Below are 18,501 nucleotides of genomic sequence, written 5' to 3'. Positions count from 1 at the left end.
CGCAGTGCTGTGCTATGTCGGACGATGCGTACAAGGCGAGGCTGGAACGGTGTGCCGCGGCCAAGCGACGGCGCCGTGCCGAAGAAACAGACGAAGAAAGGGAACAACGGTTGGCGAAGCAACGTGCGTATGCTGCAGAATGGCGAACACGCCGGCTTGCTGCGGGTGCATCTACAAGTTCAGAGTCAAGTTTAAACGAGGGTAGTTTCATGGACGCCCTTAATGCCGAACCAAGCGCAGCCAGCTGTTATTGCTTTCGCAATCAGCCAGGCTTAACCAAGCTGAGCCTTCAGCCAATTTTGTGATCAGAAATGGCAAGAAACGATTTCTCTGGTGCCATAGCAGCCTGCGCTCCCAGTGCCCGAACAAAGCCGCAGAGGTCAAAGTCGCTCGCTGGCACGGTGTAGGTGGACCACGGCGCAGGCTGGAAAAGTCCTCTATTAAGGCGAAAGCCTTTAATGCCTCATACTGTCGTTAGCAGCCGTGTCGACAGATATCTCCGCGTTTCGATGGGTGTCCACCTAGATATGCGAGACAGTTACTGCGTAGTTTCGTTTCCTGAAATGCAATTTTCAGTTTCTTCATTACAGCCTCTCTTTCTATTTCTTCTTTCTCTCCCACTTCCTCCCTTCCTGTACGGTGCGGTTCGGGTGTCCACCAAGATGACAGAGAATTTCCTTTCCTCAAAAAGCGTTGCGTTCAAAGGGCAAGGCATGGCGCCCAACGGGTGGTGGTAAATTGGTTTTTTAGGAAAGGAAATGGCGCAGTATCTGTCTCACATATCTCGGCGGACACCTTAACCGCGCCGCATGGGAAGGAAGGAAGGTAGGAGTAAAGAAGAGAGAGAGAAAGAGGTGCCGTAGTGGAGGTCTCCGGAATAATTTCGACCACCTGGGGATCTTTAACATGCACTGACATCTCACAGCACACGGGCGCCTCTTGCGTTTCTCCTCCATCGAAACGCGGCCGCCGCGGTCGGGTTCGAACCCGGGTACTCTGGGTAGACGAGCGCCTTACCACTGAGCCACCGCGGTGGGTCGGGTGGTGGCGTTCCTCCCTTCCTGTACGGTGCGGTTCGGGTGTCCACCGAGATCACAGACAATTAGTGCGTAATTTCCTTTCCTCAAAAAGCGTCGCGTTCAAAGGGCAAGGCATCGCGCCGAACGGGTGGTGGCGTTCCGTGGACTGCCTGGCAGCGCTACAAAACGTAGCCAACTTTTGGCTGGAGCTACGAAATTTCGCCCGGAACCCCTTCAATACCGCTGCGTCTGTCTTTGGGAACCTGACAGCCACCTGGGCATACCACTCGCACCCAGGTGAGCTTACATTTAGACCTTTTAGGGCCGATCCTCACGCGTATCGTGGCAACGGTGCTAGGCCTGACGCCTACGCCGGCGCCCGGCCGTGAGTGAGTCGCCCACCCGCAGCAAGACGGCTTCAGAAAATGCTGTACAACGTGGCTACGACCGGGACACCATGGCCTGGTCCGAGGTTCCGGCAACTCCAACGCCTGACAACCCGGATTCTGCGCCGATCGAAAACATGAAGCTTTTCAAGCTCGTCGAACGCCGCTCCCTTAAGCGGAACGCTAAAACAGACGCCGATGTGGCAGGACGGTCAACACGGCAGAACGCTGCTACGCGCGCTGCAGCGCTTCATGGCCGGCCCCAATCTAAGACCGGGCCCTCCTGGAAACCAAAGCCGCTTCCGCGGCTTCATCCCGAAGACATAGTCATCATCCTGAAGCCCCGGGTGGCCGTCGCTCTCAGGGATGTGTATCAACATGGCGGCGCTGGGAGCAGCGTTCGCGGCCTACCTGGGCGCCAAGGCCGCAGCATCCCTCAGCCTGCTCCCCACATGGGAGCAAAACCTTATCGTCGCAGGCACCCGAGAGCCGCACGTCGCGGACAAGCTTCTGCGGGAATTTGAACTGACAACATCGAAGGGCTCTCTCTCCATGTACGGGCAGCTGAAACTGACTGGCGACGTGTGCCGCGGCGTCATCACCGTGGCCAAGCACGAGACCAGTGAGTCGCTCCAAAACAAGATCCAATGGCGTGCTGGAGAGCTTGCCGATATCCGCAAGCTTGGAAAATCAGACGTCGCGGCGCTCACCTTTGTGGGCAAAGTGGTGCCGCGATATGTTCACTATAATTCAGAGGTGACCCTTGTGCGGCCATACAAAAAAAACATCCCGGCCTGCGTGCTGTGCGGCACTGTGGGCCACCGTGCGGACACATGCCCCTGCCTGGACGAAAAGTGCGGCCTCTGTGGCCAAATGGTGAAAACCGTCGACGGGGTCAAGACACCTCATCAATGCACTCCATCCTGTGCAGTCTGTGGGCAAGCCCACGCTACCAACTCCCGAGACTGCACGGAAAAATTCCGGCAGCCCAAGGTGCCCGGTCCCAAGGCCAAACGCACAGAGCTCCGAGGAAACCAGCGACCTTGCAAGCCGCCAAGTCACCTAAATTCAGGTGCCAGTGCCGGAACGCCGCGTGGTGCTCTCGGCACCAACAACAAAGTGTCGTCGGCTTTGCAATCGTCGTCTAAGTCAGCGCCCGGGAAGAAGACGCCGCCTCCACCGCCCAGCGGCAGGGACACTGGCCACTTCCCGGCCCTCAAGACAAATGGCACTACCGGCGCCCGGGCACCAGCGCCTCAACACGGCAAACAGGTGAGCAGCTGGGCTGAGATCGCCTCCTCCTCCTCCCATCCCCCCTCCCCGCCAGTTACCGCCTCCGCACTAGATGCGGAATACAAAAAACAGATAGACGTGCTCCGGGCACAGAATGAGCTTTTGCTCACCAAAATTCAAAATTTAGAATCAAAATTGGCGTCCGCCGCTCCCAGCCCGCAGAACTCGGACGCAATGGAGAGCGACGCGGAGATCTCGCCTGCCCTCGTGACAGCCATCTCTGCGATGGAGGAGCGCTTAACCTCTAAATTGCGATATAAGATCGAGACCGCCATGGACCAAATCTTGACCAAGGTCAAATCTGCCGTCCCCGCGGTGGTATCAAAACACATCTTGGACAACCCCCGCCTCCTCCGTCGGACGGGGCCCATTAGGGACGTATCCCGTCCTTCAAAATTCAACCGTCTGATTATTGATTCGGACAATGAGGACAGCTGCCCCGCTCCTTCCATCATCACCCCCTTGATGGCGCAAGTAGCTGGCTCTGGGGCAGCCAATCCCTCCTCCTCCCCCCCCCCCCCCCCCCAAGAATTTTAAATCATGGCGAGACACCTTAATCAAAGGAGTTCCGCCATCTCCAATTCGGCCATATCAACCCATAACACAATGGAACTGTAGAGGCTTTACAGACCGCACTAAGCGGGCCAATTTCCTCCTCTACCTTGAAACCTTCGATTCCCTACCAGCCGTGGTTGCCCTCCAGGAGCCAGGCCTGGGCGCCACACTTTCAAATTACACGACGTTTCAACAGGATCCCGCGTCTTGTCTTCTCGTTCACAATGCCTACACAGCCAACTTAGTAGATCTCGATCTCCAGCTCGAGTATTCTTATGTAATGGTGACTATCCTACCACTCCGCCGCAAGGGCCCGCCGTTGCATATACTCAACGTGTACTGCTCTCCCAAACTTAAGCGAGTGACTTTTTAGGACCTCTTTAGCCGCGCGCTGAGTTGCGGGTCGCGATCCCCTGCTGATTGTGGGCGACTTTAACGCTCCCAGTCAGCTGTGGGGGTATCGCAAGGAGGAGTCGCGCGGACGTAAGCTGGCGGAACTTGCGTCCACGTTGGGCCTCACCCTCCACACGGACCCCGTCCACCCAACACGGATAGGGAATTCTGTGACACGGGATACGTGTCCGGACTTAACCTTCACTCGCCACATACGACCGCAGACTGGCTCAACACCGAGGAGACCCTCGGTAGCGACCACTGCATCCTTAACACTACACTACGCACACGACCCCTCAAGCGTCCCAGAACACAAGCCCGTATCCCAGATTGGACGAAATTCAGGCAAAATTTTCACACACTTGATAATACACCGATTTCGGGGCAAGGATACCCGGCATGGTCCCAACAGCTGCTGACACACCTTTGCTCGCATGAAACTCAGATCGAGCTCTCAGAGGCGGTCACGGACGTGGATAACCACCTTCTACACATCTGGGAAGCCCGTCGCAGCCTCGTCCGCCGTTGGCGGCGCCAGAAACATAGCAGAAAACTTAAAGCTCGAATTGCCGAGCTTACCCAGAAAGCGGCAGAGTACGCGGCCCAACTCGCCGGCTCCAACTGGGTGGATAGATGTAACACGGCAGCGCGACAAATGTCCAGCCGCAACACGTGGCGTCTCTTTCGAGCCCTAATCGACCCAACCCAAACACGAACAGAAACACAAAAACATTTGCAGCGAGCCATGCATGCTTTCCCGGGCAACATAACTCAACTGGCACACAAACTTCGGGACCAGTATTTGTGTACAGCCCAAGACCCCCGTGGATCTGCGCACTCTTATGCAGGCAAGGAGAACACGGAGCTGGATCAACCTTTCCACCTCCATGATCTGCGGGCGGCCCTCGCCAAAATGAAACGGGGCACTGCGCCAGGAAGGGATAAGGTCACCGTCAAGCTTTTGACGAACCTGCCCGACTTCGCATACCAGTCCCTCCTCGCCTGCATCAATGCAATTTGGCGCGGGGACACCCCCCTGCCAATTGACTGGAAAACGGCTCTGGTCGCTTTCATCCCTAAAACAGGCAAACCAGTTGACACAGATAACTCCGCCCCATCTCTCTCACCTCTTGTGTGGGCTAACTCATCGAGACGATGGTGCGGGATCGGTTATCTGGATATCTTGAACAAAAACATGTCTTTGCGAGCACCATGTTCGGATTCCGTCCACACAGATCCGCACAGGATGTCATCCTGCAACTTAATCGGGAAGTCCTTGACCCACTCGAATGCCCCCATAATGACCGGGTGGTACTCGCCTTGGATCTCAAAGGGGCATTTGACAATGGAACACACGAGATCATACTCAGTGACCTAAGTCAGACCGACTGTGGCCTCAACACATTCAGATACATATGCCAATTTTTAATGTATCGTGAATCCTACATCCGCATCCAAGATAGAGAGCATGGTCCTTACCTACTCGGCACGCGGGGAACCCCCCAAGGGGCGGTACTTTCCCCGCTGCTCTTCAATCTGGCTATGATGCACCTGCCGGCACAGCTGGATGGTGTCGCCGGCGTGCAGCACGCCCTGTACGCCGATGACATAACCATATGGGCCACGCAGGGCAGCACAGGAGACATTGAAACCAGCCTGCAAACAGCGGCGACGATAGTAGACCGCTACGCCCGCCGCTGCGGTCTTCAATGTTCCCCTCAAAAATCGGAATTTGTGCACCTCCGCCCTTCACAGAAGTGCGCAACTAAAATCTCTCTTTCTCTTGAGTGTGGTCCCATACGCTAAAGTGACGAGATACGGGTACTAGGACTCTACATCCACAAACACAGACGGCCAGACACTACATTGGCCCAACTCCGAAAGGTGGGGGACCAGGTGGGCCGCATGGTCCGCCGGGTTTCCAACAAACGTGGGGGGTTACCAAGTAAGGATGTCTTGCGGCTGGCAAACGCCTTTGTAACCAGTCGAATTCTCTATTCGACTCCTTATCTCCACCTACGGAAACAAGAGGAGGATACGCTTGAGGTCATCCTTCGCAAAATTATTAAGCGTGCCCTTGACCTCCCCGTCACACTTCAAACAGCCGGCTTATGGCTCTTGGGGTGTTGAATACTTTCCGGGAGCTCCGGGAGGCGCACCTTACAAACCAGTACACGCGCTTGTCGCTAACGGAGTCGGGTCGCCGCCTTCTTGCTCGACCCCATATCCAACACACCGCTCCAATGGAAGACAGGTTTCGCATCCCAGAACTTTGGAGACGTGCCCTCCACGTGCGGCCTCTTCCAGCAAACATGTCACACGAAGACCATAATGGTCGGCGCCTGGCACGAGCGGAAGCGCTAGCCCGACATTATGGCAGCAAAACAGGTGTATACTGCGTGGACGCCTCCGGTCCTCACCACGGGGGATGGTACACGGTCGCGGTAGTTCACAACAGCAACATAGTTAACGGCCTCACCTTCAGAGCCAGAAGTGCAACACAAGCAGAAGAGGTCGCGATTGCTCTCGCGGCCTCACATTCCGATTCAAAATACATAATCACCGACTCGCGAGGGGCCTGTCGGAACGTCGAACAAGGCTGCACTACCTTCCTAGCCTATCGAATATACCAAAATTGTATACGGGATACGGACCCCGCACACCGTTACCTTATATGGGCCCCTGCTCATCAGGGGTGGTATTCTGCCGGTGTCGCCTTTTGCGACATGTCGCATATGGGCGGGGCCTAAAAAAGTGCTTACAGATGCTCTAAGAAACGGAAAAAGCCGCCGGCACTTTCGTCTGCGGTGCATTCATTCACTCCGAGAAGCGACAATTTACCACTGCTGATCCACTAGCAGCAGTAGTTTCGTATCTTTTATAGCAAGAATATTTGCCATCACATGACGTCTAATGTTCAAAAAAACATTTGCAAATTTTATATAAACTCGCTTTACTTCATTTAAGTTTATAAAACACCGCGAAAAAGCTCCAAATCTATTTTTCTTTCGTTCCGGACGGTTGTGGTAGGTTTCGGCTGCGTTTCGGGCAGCTGCAGACGGTAGCAGTGTAGCTGGAGGTCCCATTAGGCTCGCGCGCTCCAGAATCGAGAGCGTATCTTAATAACTAGGCTGAATTGCAGCTTAAACTTTATCGTCGAAGCAAGGTAAGTCATAGCGAAAAGTAACAACACCAGTAGTTGCCGGTAAACATGCCGACCGGAATCGCAAGGACTGCTGAATTGGCTGAAGCGGGCGGCTCTCGCTTGAAAGGACGTCGCCATGTTTTCACGCCAAGGGCGCAAAAGCCGCAACTGCCGATTGCGTTCCTACGCTAACGGTAGCCCGTCGCCCGCGCGAATCGCTTCAGCGCATTCCGTTGTTCGACTAAGAGTAGTAAATTGGGGCGACGTCACGATGACGTAGCAGGAAGGCGGGTCCGTGTCGTCACGCCGCCGTCACCACGTCTCGAGCCAATCAGCGAAGAGCGAATGCGACATGTCGCAAAATGCGACACCGGGAGAATACCACCCCAGGGGTTGGCAGGAAACGAGGCAGCAGACGCAGCCGCCCGCGCGCTCTCTCACCGGGCTGTTTTCTCCTCCCCACCCGATCAGGAACCCGATTTTAATCCGGTGTATACATTCAAAGAAATTACAGCCTACTATCAAAACAGTCATCGCCTTTACCCAAGCCCATGTAAAGGCCTCAAGAAGGCGGATGAGCGGCTCCTTCTCCGCCTTCTCACTAATACATTATTGTGCCCGGCAGCACTAAAGCATTTTGACTCCTCATGTAACGGCAGCTGCCCGCACTGTAGTGCGGTGTCTTCTGACACCTATCACATGGTGTGGGCCTGCCCCTCCAACCCGGCCATTCCCCCCATCCCCAACCCAACCTTTGAGGACTGGGAGGCGACCTTGCTCGGCTGCCACGACTTACAGGCCCAACAAGCCTTAGTCGGGCGCGCCCGGCCGGCGGCTACCGCCACTGGGGTCCCATACTAGGGACATCCACCTAGTGTTTGTAAGGATCGGTCCCTTACGGGCTGATCCAAGCATACCTTCTGTCCTTTCTTAATAAATGTTTTCACCACCACCATTCCTAAAGGCGAAGTTTAAGCGTCATTAATTAGCATTTAATTAGTTTTAGTCATTAATCAGTAATTAGTCACTAATTAGTAATTTGTCATTACTTCGTCATCAATTATGTGTAACGTCATACAGTGGTGACGTCACCAGTGCCACACAGAGGCAGTCAAAGTGGTGCGGAAAATGCTTTCGCCTTTACACACTTTAGACAGTCAAAGTGCCCATGAATTTTTTTAATTTGTTTAGACACCACAAAATGACTGCGCTAAGTTGCCCGATTTCGCGCGTTTCTTGCACCTGTTAAACGGTTAAGAACCAGTGCTTTGACGACAAAGAAGTGACTGTTGTTTGCGGCTCCCTCATTCTTTCGTAGTTCACTCGACTGTTGGCTTGTTCATTGGTCGCCCCCCTTTGCATTCGTGACTGCGTTAACAGTCTAGTGCTGTCGCTGAGCTAAATAGTTTTATTTTTAAAAGTATTATTCCAGGCAGGTACTTGCTTCTTCTCATCGGCAGCATGCACCAGCGCAAGTGTTATCGACAAGCCGGGCCAATCACACCCCGCGCTGTGCCAACAAGACTTCCTTCCTTCCCTTTCACCCCTTCCACCCCCGTCATTCATTTCCACATCCGTCTTTCCCTGATACCCTACCCTTTCGTCTTGCTCTCTCATATGATGCACAAGCATTTGCAAGTTGTGAAAGATGATGCAAAAACGAAACGTGTGTTGGAGTGAGCTTGTACAACTTGCAAATGCTTCTGCAAGTCGCTGCGCGCACGCCACAGCGTTGGGACCAATGTGACTCGAAAAGGGCGATCAAAAAGTACCGAGTTTTATCTGCCACCCCGCTGCACGAATCCTTCGCGGCTGCACACCCGACCATAAGATGAATCTGGCCTGGGTACCCGCCCACGCGGGAAACTCTGGAAACGAAGTGGTCAACCGACTAGCCCGAGGACTAACCAACTCGGAGGCCAGCCTCACGTTTCGAGATGCGCTTGCAGAGGCTCCCTAGACATTTCCCGAAATTACTAACTTAAATCGAGCGCAAGCCGCCTTGCACCGTTGCTTGCAGACACACTCAATCCTTCGCCATTCTAGACTTTCACTCCTCACAGAGGGGGAGTACGACCCCGTCTGCAAAAATCGCAACCAGGGAGAAATCGTCATCGAGGCGCACAACGCTACCCAGCCCCACACAAAAGGCTCACCAAAGAGGAGGCGGTAGACTGGCGCAGACTACAAACCGGTACCTACCCACACCTGCACAAACTACACAAGATTTTCCCTACACAACATGCAGACGAATGTCCGTGGTGTCAGGGTAAACCTACACTAGAACGTGTCACATGGACCTGCCCTAACGCGGACTTAGAGCCAAGAATATACAACCCGAGTGCGATGCAGTGGGAGCACTTGCTGGCCAGCGAGGACGAGGAAGCGCAACGATTCTTTGTGCGCCCAGCCACGATGGCAGCAGTCAAGTGCGGCATCCTGCACCAAGGATCGACCACGGCGCCCAGTGACCCGCAAGGGTCAAGAACACCAATTTATCAACAATAAAGTTTTTTTTCCATCCATGCATCCTCTCGGGTTGCGCGGGAAATTCGCCTCCACGAGGCCTATTGCCAGGTTATTCCGAGGAGGGATAAAACCAGCTTCTGAGAAGGCGACAAGAACTTCCAGCTGGCGGTCGTTTCTTGGATCCAGGAAGTCTCCCCTGTATGGGGGCGACACCAAGCCCACCTGTTCTAAATTCCGGCATTCTGTCGCAATAAAGTTGTTTCTTTCTCTCTCTCAGGGCCAATTAGCGTGCGGACACTGGTGGCCAGCGGTGCCTGCGGTGCCCAGTAGGAGGTAGCGGTGTGTTCTATGGAAAAAACTTTATGCCTTAATTGACAGTACATTTCTTAACGTGGTCACACACCTAAACATATCTACTATGGCCCCTCTCGCCTCCCAGCTAGCTGAAATTCCCGACCTGCATCATATATTTTACGCCGATGACATCACTCTCTGGTGTTCATCTGGCTCTCCCGGTCACGTACAGGACACCCTGCAACGTGGCCTAGATATCATCGACTCCTTTCTCACCACCGCTGGCCTCTCTCCTGCTCCTGAGAAATCCGAGCTTCTCCTTCTCAACCATTCCTCCTACCAGCGCTCACACAACCACTTCGTCTCTCTCCACCTTTCTGGCTCTCCCATTCCTGTCGTCACGCAGTGCAAAGTTCTTGGCTTTCCTTTGCATGCTGCCAAGAACGCGCAAGCCCTCCACCACGCTGTCACCACCTGCCACTCCGTAACTCACGTACTGCGGCGCGTGGTCACTCGGCGCTCAGGTCTCCACAATGCTCACGCGTGCCGAGTTGCCCACGCGCTGGCCCTCAACAAGGTCTTGTACTTTGCACCCTACATTTCCTTCAATCAGACTCAACTTAACACTCTCGAGACTGCCCTTGTGGGCCTCTACAAGGCAGCTCTTAACCTCCCTATCACTACCTCTACCACTAAAATCTTTTCCGTAGGCCTCTTTCATCATCTCCGTTATCTTCTCTCTCTCCATCGTGACTCGCAGCTTGCCCGCCTTTTCCTTACCCGTCAGGGTCAGTGGTTACTGACTCAAGCGGGTATCTCGCCCATTCCCGTCGCCCCTTTTGCCTCTTCTATTCCAACCTCGGCTCCCAAACTTCGTATCCTCCCCCTTCCGACTAACATGTCCCCCGTCCCGCACGCCGGCCGTCGTCATGCGGCCGCGCAGCACCATTCCCCTCTCTTTGATACCCAGGGTGTAGCCTACACGGATGCCTCCTTCGTGGCTCCTCGAGGTTCCTGCGGCTACGTCCTGTACCATCCCCACCTCCCCGCTCCTGAAACTCACACCAGCGGGCCGTATCTACACCCTCCGGATGCACTGTCCCTCGAGGTTCTCGCCATTTCAAATGCCCTTCAGTCATTTGGGTCTTCACTGCTGGCAATGATTATATTAATGAGTAGTCATTGACTGTTTTCATCCCCACCATTTTCCCTCTCTGACCCACTTGCCCACTCTCCGGCGTTGTATGCCGGAGAGTGGGCTCAAAACAATAAGCTAGAACTACTTCTGTGTCATTTCTAATATTTCAGGGTGAGATGGTCGCAGCTGAAGGAAGACATAGTCTTTTTATGGGAAAGGCCTTCGTCTTGGAGGAACCACAGCTGTCTAGATTAATTTTGTGGCGAGAGAGAGAGAGGATCATAAAACATTTATTGCGACACTGTACTGTATTCGGAAAGGCAGGAGCAGTATGGTCGGTGACAAGGGTGGCAGTCCCTATTCCGGGACGCCATTGGCCGCCGCCGCTGCCCGCGCTCTCTGGACCAGGGCCCGCTGGGCCTCCAGGTCCGAGCTGGACAGGGCCGCCTCCCAGCCCTCCCTAGTTCGCTGACTGATAACGGCTATATCTGCATTGTATTGGCAGGCCCACACTATGTGGTATAGGTCAGCATACTGTCGGCAGAATTTGCACCTGCACGTGAAAGTCCGGTCCATGTGTTTTAGTACGAAGCTTGAATAGCCTTTTTTTACCGCCTACTGTATGTATTGCTCTAGGTTTACTTTAATTTCCGCATGTTTGTCCTCTATTTCCCGCTCGATCTCTTGTTCGAGATTTAGCTCTATCTGGGGGGAGCGCAAAAACAGGGCGAACGCCAACCACTTTGGTTTTCTAACCCAACAAGGGGACAGAGAAATTGCTCGAGAGGAAAACAAGAAGATAGAAGCGAGACTGGCGCACAAATTTAAAGCGCGGTTAGCTCTAATCGAGCAAAACCTAAAGAAAAAGTGCGCAGCAATTCCGGGGAACTAGAAAGAAATATTGTCAAAAGAATGGGTATAATCGAAAGAGGATGATGGTCAAATGTCAAATGATGTCAATCACTCCGCTACTGCGAAAGAGGATGATGTGAGCATGCGGCGCAAAAAATTTGATGACGATCCGATGAGTAGTTAATTGGAGGCAAAAGTGGAGCCAAATTTGAAGCGCCGGAAGTGTGAAGTACCGCGTGACCGGAAGTGTGGGCGGAGCCAAAGCGCAGCGCCAAATTTGAATGTCCGGAATGAATACTGAGATGAAACGAGAAATGTGGAGTCAATCGAAATCCATTCAATAAGTAGTAATTATAAAAACGTCAAGATTAATTAAAGTGTATTGTTGTGAATTAATTTGAATTATTCATTATTTCATTTATCAATTATTGTGGCTTACTGTTATTATTATGGGAATTTATGGTCATCGGAGTGAATTAAATGTTTTCAAAATTAATTCATTTTAATAAGTTGGATTAATTGAGAAATAAGGTGAGTTATCTGTTTAAAATAATTGTGTGCTCAATAAGGGATCAACAAGGGATTGATAAGTGATCGATAAGTGTTAATTGTGTTTGCGATTTAGTATGTGCCTGACAAAAAAATGGCCTGGCTTAGCTTATGGTTAAGCCTAGGATGCGCAGCATATTGCCGGCGGAGGCTGCGCGTCCGCAAGCGAGCGCACGAGTTGATCCCCAGCTTTCACAGCTGTTGTGATGTCATATCACGTGGTGTGCCGATGTAGGTAAAGTGGTAGCTACGCGGCTGCGCGCGGCGCAGCAAGGAAGAGCTCGGTTGTGCGGCTAGTATGCTTCGCATTAAAGGTTGCCAGCGAGTTTTGAGGGTGTTGAGGAAGTAACTTTCTGACGTCACGCCACAATCGAGGCACAGAGGGGCGACGAGAGCCGAGGAGGAGTCAGTGCCTTCGCATCCCTCCAATGCGGGTAGCCGCAGTGATCTCTAATAACGTTTCTTTACCGGCAAATCAAATGGCGGGTGCACTGGGTCCATCAGCCCCTCCAGGTGACCGGCAGTTGTACACTCTGTCAGCGACCTCTCGCGCTTTCGGCGTCGCCCAGGACTCAAGCCGAGGTCCGATCTGGCGAGAACCGCTTCCCGGTGTTCAGGAGAGGCAAATGTAGCCAGATCAACCGGAGGCGGATCCTGTCAGCAGTCTCAGATTATGTGGCCGAACGTGGCAGGCTCGCCTCATCTGAAGGGTTTTCATTTCCCCATGTTACAGAGCTATTCACTTTTTGTGTAAAAGAGAAAACTCTTGGACCACAACTATTCACGGCTGGTTTTCACAGCTACAGAAGGATCGAACTGACGATTTACCACGGGACAAGTTTTATTGCCGCGTGCGGAGAGTCACATAGCAAACGTCAACCCCCGCGAAAGGGAGGAGTGTTGGCTAGACGGCGGAACGCAGCACGCTCAAGGTGCGTCAGCAGTCCATGAACGACGAGGGAGAAGCTGCCTCCGCGTACGTGTGCAGCCTGAAGCAGGACGATCCAGACTCCCCGCAACTCTGGTCTCTAGAGTTCTTGCGCGTCCCAACCTAAAACAAAGCCCAAAGCAGAATTTGTTTTACACCGCACGAAGCCGAAGCTGTCAATAACAACAGGTACGCGAAAAAACATCTTTACATAACAGCCTGAATATGTTTGAGGGCTTAAAAATGCTCTTTGCTCATGAAGAAACAAAAGTAGAATCAAGAAAACGAAACTGCCATTAAAAACGCCCTGCTACACTGTATCCAAAAGTAATGTGCAGTGAAGAAGTGCGCAGGCTATGATCGACCAGCTGGTTCTATTGTGAGGTCATCATTAATTTTATTCTGTAGGAAATGTCACCGTCCAAAAGAGGCCGGTGATTTTTTCGTTGCGAGAAAAGTATTTCACGAGAGCAATACAAAGTGCCCAAACATTGTAAACAGAAAAGAACAAATAAAGTCAGCTTTCGTTTGGCTGTAATTGACATATGTGTAAGATTAAAGCTCAAGAGAGAGTCTAAAGGAATCAGCATCAGTCACAAGATCATTTCCTGTTCCGTATTGTTATTTTACTTAGTTCTTTTCCTTTATTCAATTGTTCTTTGCGTTTTTTGATGTGCGCTTGTTGACACAGATATTTAATTTTGCTCCCCCGTTATATAATGCCATCGGGGCCTTTAAGGCGAAAAAATAATTGTATGAAAAATAGCTCACCAAAGACGATAGGCATCCGGTGCAAGTTCACTGGGGTTGCATAATAAATGTGCTCAAGGAATAAGAGCATGACCTAGTACGCGTGACTAGAAACCGGTAACCGTTTACATGCACTGGCTAGGTGTAACAAGAACTAACACAAATGTATACAAACGTACGCGAACATTTCTACTATATCCAATAACCATTCCACATTATATTATTATAGATAAAATATTGGTTCACAGTAAAATGATATTTCCTAATAGATTCAACTATGAGACGCCTGAGACCGAACATATGACAACTGAAATTACTAAATATATAATCCTCATTATGTGACGCGCCCAAATGAAGAAGCAGAACATGGCAAGGGCAGCGTTGTAAACCACACGTGCGATAAACAGAAGCTGTGTAAATCATGCAGGAATGAAAAGTGTATCAGGTGAAAACACACAGCGGCATTAAAAATCGAGGCATTGACGCCGTCGTAGAGGCGTGAGCATGCATTTCTGACCATCAGCAGGTGAATCAGTGGCCTCAGGCCCCTTTACTTACCCCAGGCAATGACGCTCAAATGCCATTGCTCTCCTTGCTGGTATATCCATGTCGGTTACCGGAATGAGTGCATTAACCGTCGGCATGTCCGACTATGAGCTTGTGAATGACTGGTGTCAGGGCTCATGACTTACCTAGACCAATACCGTCATAAATTTGAAGGATGGAGTTCAATGCTGTATCCATGTCTGTTGCTGGAATGAGGGCAGTAAACGTCAACATTTTCGACCGTCAGCATGCGAATGAGTGGCCGCGGCCCGTTGACTTACAAAAAGCGTTGGCGATCAAATGAGGAAGGTTGCCGTTCAATGGTGTATAATCCATGTCTATTAGCGGATTGAGGGCGTTAACTACGCTTGTCTCGAATACTGGGCACGCGCTTCGCTTCGGACGCAGGCGAAGCTGTGCTGAAAAAAATGGAGAAAAATGGCGCCCGTCCGGTATGGCAGCCTGGTTCGCTGTGGCAGGGCTCTCGGATTCTTCTTCTTCTTCTTCACCTCTTTGTCTTCGTAAAGGAAATGTCCAAAGGGACTCCATTGTCAATTCTTAATCAGCTGTGGAAGCTGATGGTGAAAGAACCTCTACGGGCGAAAAATATTAGAAAAACCTTTTGCTACAGATTTGTTTTTTGATCAGAGATGACAAGAAACAATAATTTCTCAGGTGCCATAGTAGCCCGCGCTCCCAGTGCCCGACCCAAGCCGCATAGGGCAAAGTCGCTCGCGGGCACGGTGTAGGTGTGGACACAGTGGACCACGGCGCAGGTTGCAAAAGTCCTCTATTTAATTTGTTTATACACTACAAAATGACTGTGCTAAGTGGAACGATTTGGCGCGTTTCTTGCAGCTGTTACACGGTTAAGAACCAGTCCTTTGACGACAAAGAGGTGACTCTTGTTTGGGGTTCCCTCATTCTTTCGTAGTTTACTCGACTGTTGGCTTGTTCATTGACCGCCCCTTTTTAGATCCGTGACTGCGCTAACGGTCTAGTGCTATCCCTGAGCGAAATACCTGGGTTTTTAAGAAGTACCACTTTAGGCAGATGTTTGCTGGTTCTGATTGGCAGGATGCACCAGCGCAAGTGTTATCGACAAGCCGTGCCAGTCATGCCCTGCTCTGTGCCAGCCAGACTTCCTTCCTCCTCTTTCACCCGTTCCTCCCCCGTCATCCGTTTCCACATACTTCTTTCCCAGATACCCCACCCTCTCCTCTTGCTCCCCTATAATATGCACAAACATTTGCAAGTTGTGAAAGGTGATGCAAAAATTGAAACCTGTGCTTGAGTGGGCTTCATGATGGAACGTATATTAAAACCAGATTGCGTTAAAGGCCCCGTTATCCTGAAAATCTGGCGACGACGTTGTGTGTGTTGTGAGCGTAAAATATGAGTATACCATGAGTATATATCGGGCAGGTGGTCCGCAGACAGCAACTTAGGAGGCAAGTTGGCCACTTAGGTGACGTTATCCTGCGGCGTCATCAAAGCACCAACCGGATAGTAAGCACTATAAATTAACGATAGCTCGCTTGGGACGAGCAACTTGGGATACACAAAGCCCACCGCTGGGAGCACGTGCTATCGCAGGTCAGTGGCGCATCGCTTTACCGCTGCACCACTGCGCGAGGAGGGTTATGAGAACTTGCACGCCTCATACTCTCTGCATCTATTTATTTTCTTTTTGTTCACATGTTGCGCCTTTTGGCTGGTTTTAATTTCGAGGAGTAGCTGAAATAATATGACGGCAATGAGGGAAGCAGTGCAGAACTTGAACATTCTGTCGGTAACGAAGGAGGAAGTAAGGAAAGCTTCTGAAGCGATGTAAAGGAGGAAAGCGGCTGGTGAGGATAAACAAGGAGGAGATCTGTTTAAGGACATGCCGTCACTGCCCATGCGCATGCAGATCTTCTTGCCGCCCGCAGATGGCGCCACATGCCGGGCATCTTCGCGCAGGCCATCAGCGTCGGAAGTAATCAGCTCTGACACACTGGTGCCGTGCTTTACTAACTAAACGATAGCGCCACGCGCTGTTCTAAATGCCTCTACTATACCTTGGCATAGCACTTAATGAGGTCTCGCAACTAAGCATAGCAATGAGGGGACGAAAAAATTGTGTGATAAGGAAATTCCGTCCAACGGTAATCAGCACCAGACCAAGACTGATAAAAAGTGCATGTATTACGGCTAGTGTAGAAAAGTACGCAGGTGCCGTGAGCCCTGGTGAACATGTCTACAAAGCGCGTCGTATCATGTGTATGGACACATGCTAGCTAATATAGGTCTTCCACTTCTTACTCGATTTTGGCGTTGACTGCGGACAACGATTACGAGAATTAGTATTCGCATCTTTTTATAGCCACCCATTTCGTCCCCCGTCCTCCTGCCCTCCCCTAAAGTGTAGGGCAACAGGCTGAAGCAAAGGGCTTCAGCCATACAGTTGTTCACGTTTTGTGTACAGAGAAAACACACTGACCAGAGATAACCATGCCTGGTCTTTGTAGGTTCAGAAGGATGGAACTGAAGATTTACCACGGGACAAGTTTATTGCGGCGCGCGGAGAGTCAGCCTGTCAGCGTCAACCCCCGCGAAAAGGAGGACTGTTAGCTTGACCGGGGAACGCAGCACGCTCAAGCTGCTCCCGCAGTTGATGAAGGAGGTGGAGAAGGAGGCCTTCGAGTCCGCCTACAGCCTGGAGCAGAGCGATCCGGACTCCCTGCATCTCTGATCTCTTGAGTTCTTATTGATCCCAGCCTAAAACAGGACACAAAGCGGAATTTGTTTCAGAGGGCGCGAAGCTGAAGCAACCAAAAGCAACAAGTACGCGAAAAAAAAACATCCCTACAACAGTTTGAGTAGGTATAAAGGCTTAAAAGTGCTCTTTGCTCATGAAGAATCTCCAGTAGAATCAAGAAAATGAAACTGCAAGTAAAAACGCCCTGCTCCACTGTATCCAAAAGAAACATGCGGAGAACAACTGTGCAGGAGGATATGTTCGACCAGCTGGTTGTATTTATGTGCTCATCATTCATTTTCTTTTGTCCGAAACTTTACAGCCCAAAACACGCCAATTATGTTTCCATTGCGAGAAGTATTTTGCACGGGAGCTACGCAAAATGCACAAACATTGTAAACCGAAAAGAGCAAATAAAATCTGTTTTCTTTTGGGCCGTAAATCGCATATGTGTAAGATTAAAGGTCAAGACAGAGTCTAAAGGAATGAGCATCGGTCACAAGATAATTTACTGTTCCATATGTATATTTTTCTTAGCTTTCTTTTTTTATCCTATTATTGTTTACGTTCTTTGATGTCCTCTTGCTGGCACAAAAATTGTAATTTTGCTCCCACCTTATGTAAGCCTTTGGGACTTTCAGGGGAAACTGGATGAATGAAAAATGAAAAAGACTTCAGCAGATAAGCTCGACATCAGCTGCAGGTTCACTGCGCTTGCATATTAAATGTGCTCAAAGAATAGCAGCATGACCTTTACTGGTGACTAGAAACCGGCAACCGTTTACATGCGCTGGCTAGATTGAACAAAAACTAGGAGAAATGTATCAAAACCTAGGCGCACATTTCTACCATATGCAATAACCGCTTCGAATTAAATTATTCTAGATAAACTATTGGTTCAGAGTAAAATGACACTTCGCTACATATTCTACTATGAGGCGCCTAAGACCGATCGTATCACTAATGAAAATAGTAAATATACAATCCTCGTCATGTTACGCGCCGAATTGAAGAGGGAGAACTTGGCTAGAGCTGCGTTGTAAAGCTCACGTGCATTAAACAGAAGCTATGTCAATTATGCAGGAATGAAAAGTGTATCAGGTGAAAACACACAGCCTTATTAAAACCGGAGGCATTGACGTCGTCGTAGAGAGGCGGTAGCATGCATTTCTGACCACCAGCCTGTGAATAAGTGGCCTCAGGCCACATACGAGGGTCGTCCCAAAAGTAAGGTCTCCAGTTCTTTTATATATCAAAAGAAATATTTAGTTTAAGTAATTTACAAATCACTTAAAAGGCAGACCACTCTTCTATTTTCGTGCATAATCGCCTTTGCAGTCTGCATTTTTGTAGACGCTGGGGCAGTTTTTGTATGCCCATATCATACCAGCTCGCCGCCATGCCGCTAAGGAAGCGCTTGACCGCATCTTTCACTTCGTCACCA

General features: G+C 50.9%; 1 protein-coding gene across 1 annotated transcript; it reads left to right on the top strand.

Annotated features, from left to right (window-relative positions):
- The first annotated feature begins 1,164 nt into the window (after positions 1 to 1,164).
- LOC149328692 (uncharacterized) lies at positions 1,165 to 17,051 on the top strand. Its single transcript, XM_089559069.1, has 3 exons — positions 1,165 to 2,677; positions 16,828 to 16,886; positions 16,949 to 17,051. Exons 1-3 carry the CDS (start codon positions 1,772 to 1,774, stop codon positions 17,049 to 17,051), a joined length of 1,068 nt encoding a protein of 355 aa, XP_089415195.1. The 5' UTR covers positions 1,165 to 1,771.
- The last annotated feature ends 1,450 nt before the right edge of the window (positions 17,052 to 18,501 follow it).

The sequence above is a fragment of the Amblyomma mixtum genome, chromosome 9 (assembly GCF_055824585.1).
Source record: "Amblyomma mixtum isolate Tamu chromosome 9, ASM5582458v1, whole genome shotgun sequence".
NCBI lineage: Eukaryota > Metazoa > Arthropoda > Arachnida > Ixodida > Ixodidae > Amblyomma > Amblyomma mixtum.
The sequence above is the reverse complement of the archived record's forward strand: the minus strand, read 5'-3'. Positions and strand labels throughout refer to the sequence as shown.

Coding starts and splice junctions, on each gene's coding strand:
- LOC149328692 (XM_089559069.1), top strand. CDS start 1,772: ATGTGTATCAACATGGCGGCGCTGGGAGCAGCGTTCGCGGCCTACCTG. Junction 2,678..16,827: donor CGCCTCAACACGGCAAACAG/GTGAGCAGCTGG, acceptor TGGTCTTTGTAG/GTTCAGAAGGATGGAACTGA. Junction 16,887..16,948: donor TTTATTGCGGCGCGCGGAGA/GTCAGCCTGTCA, acceptor CGGGGAACGCAG/CACGCTCAAGCTGCTCCCGC.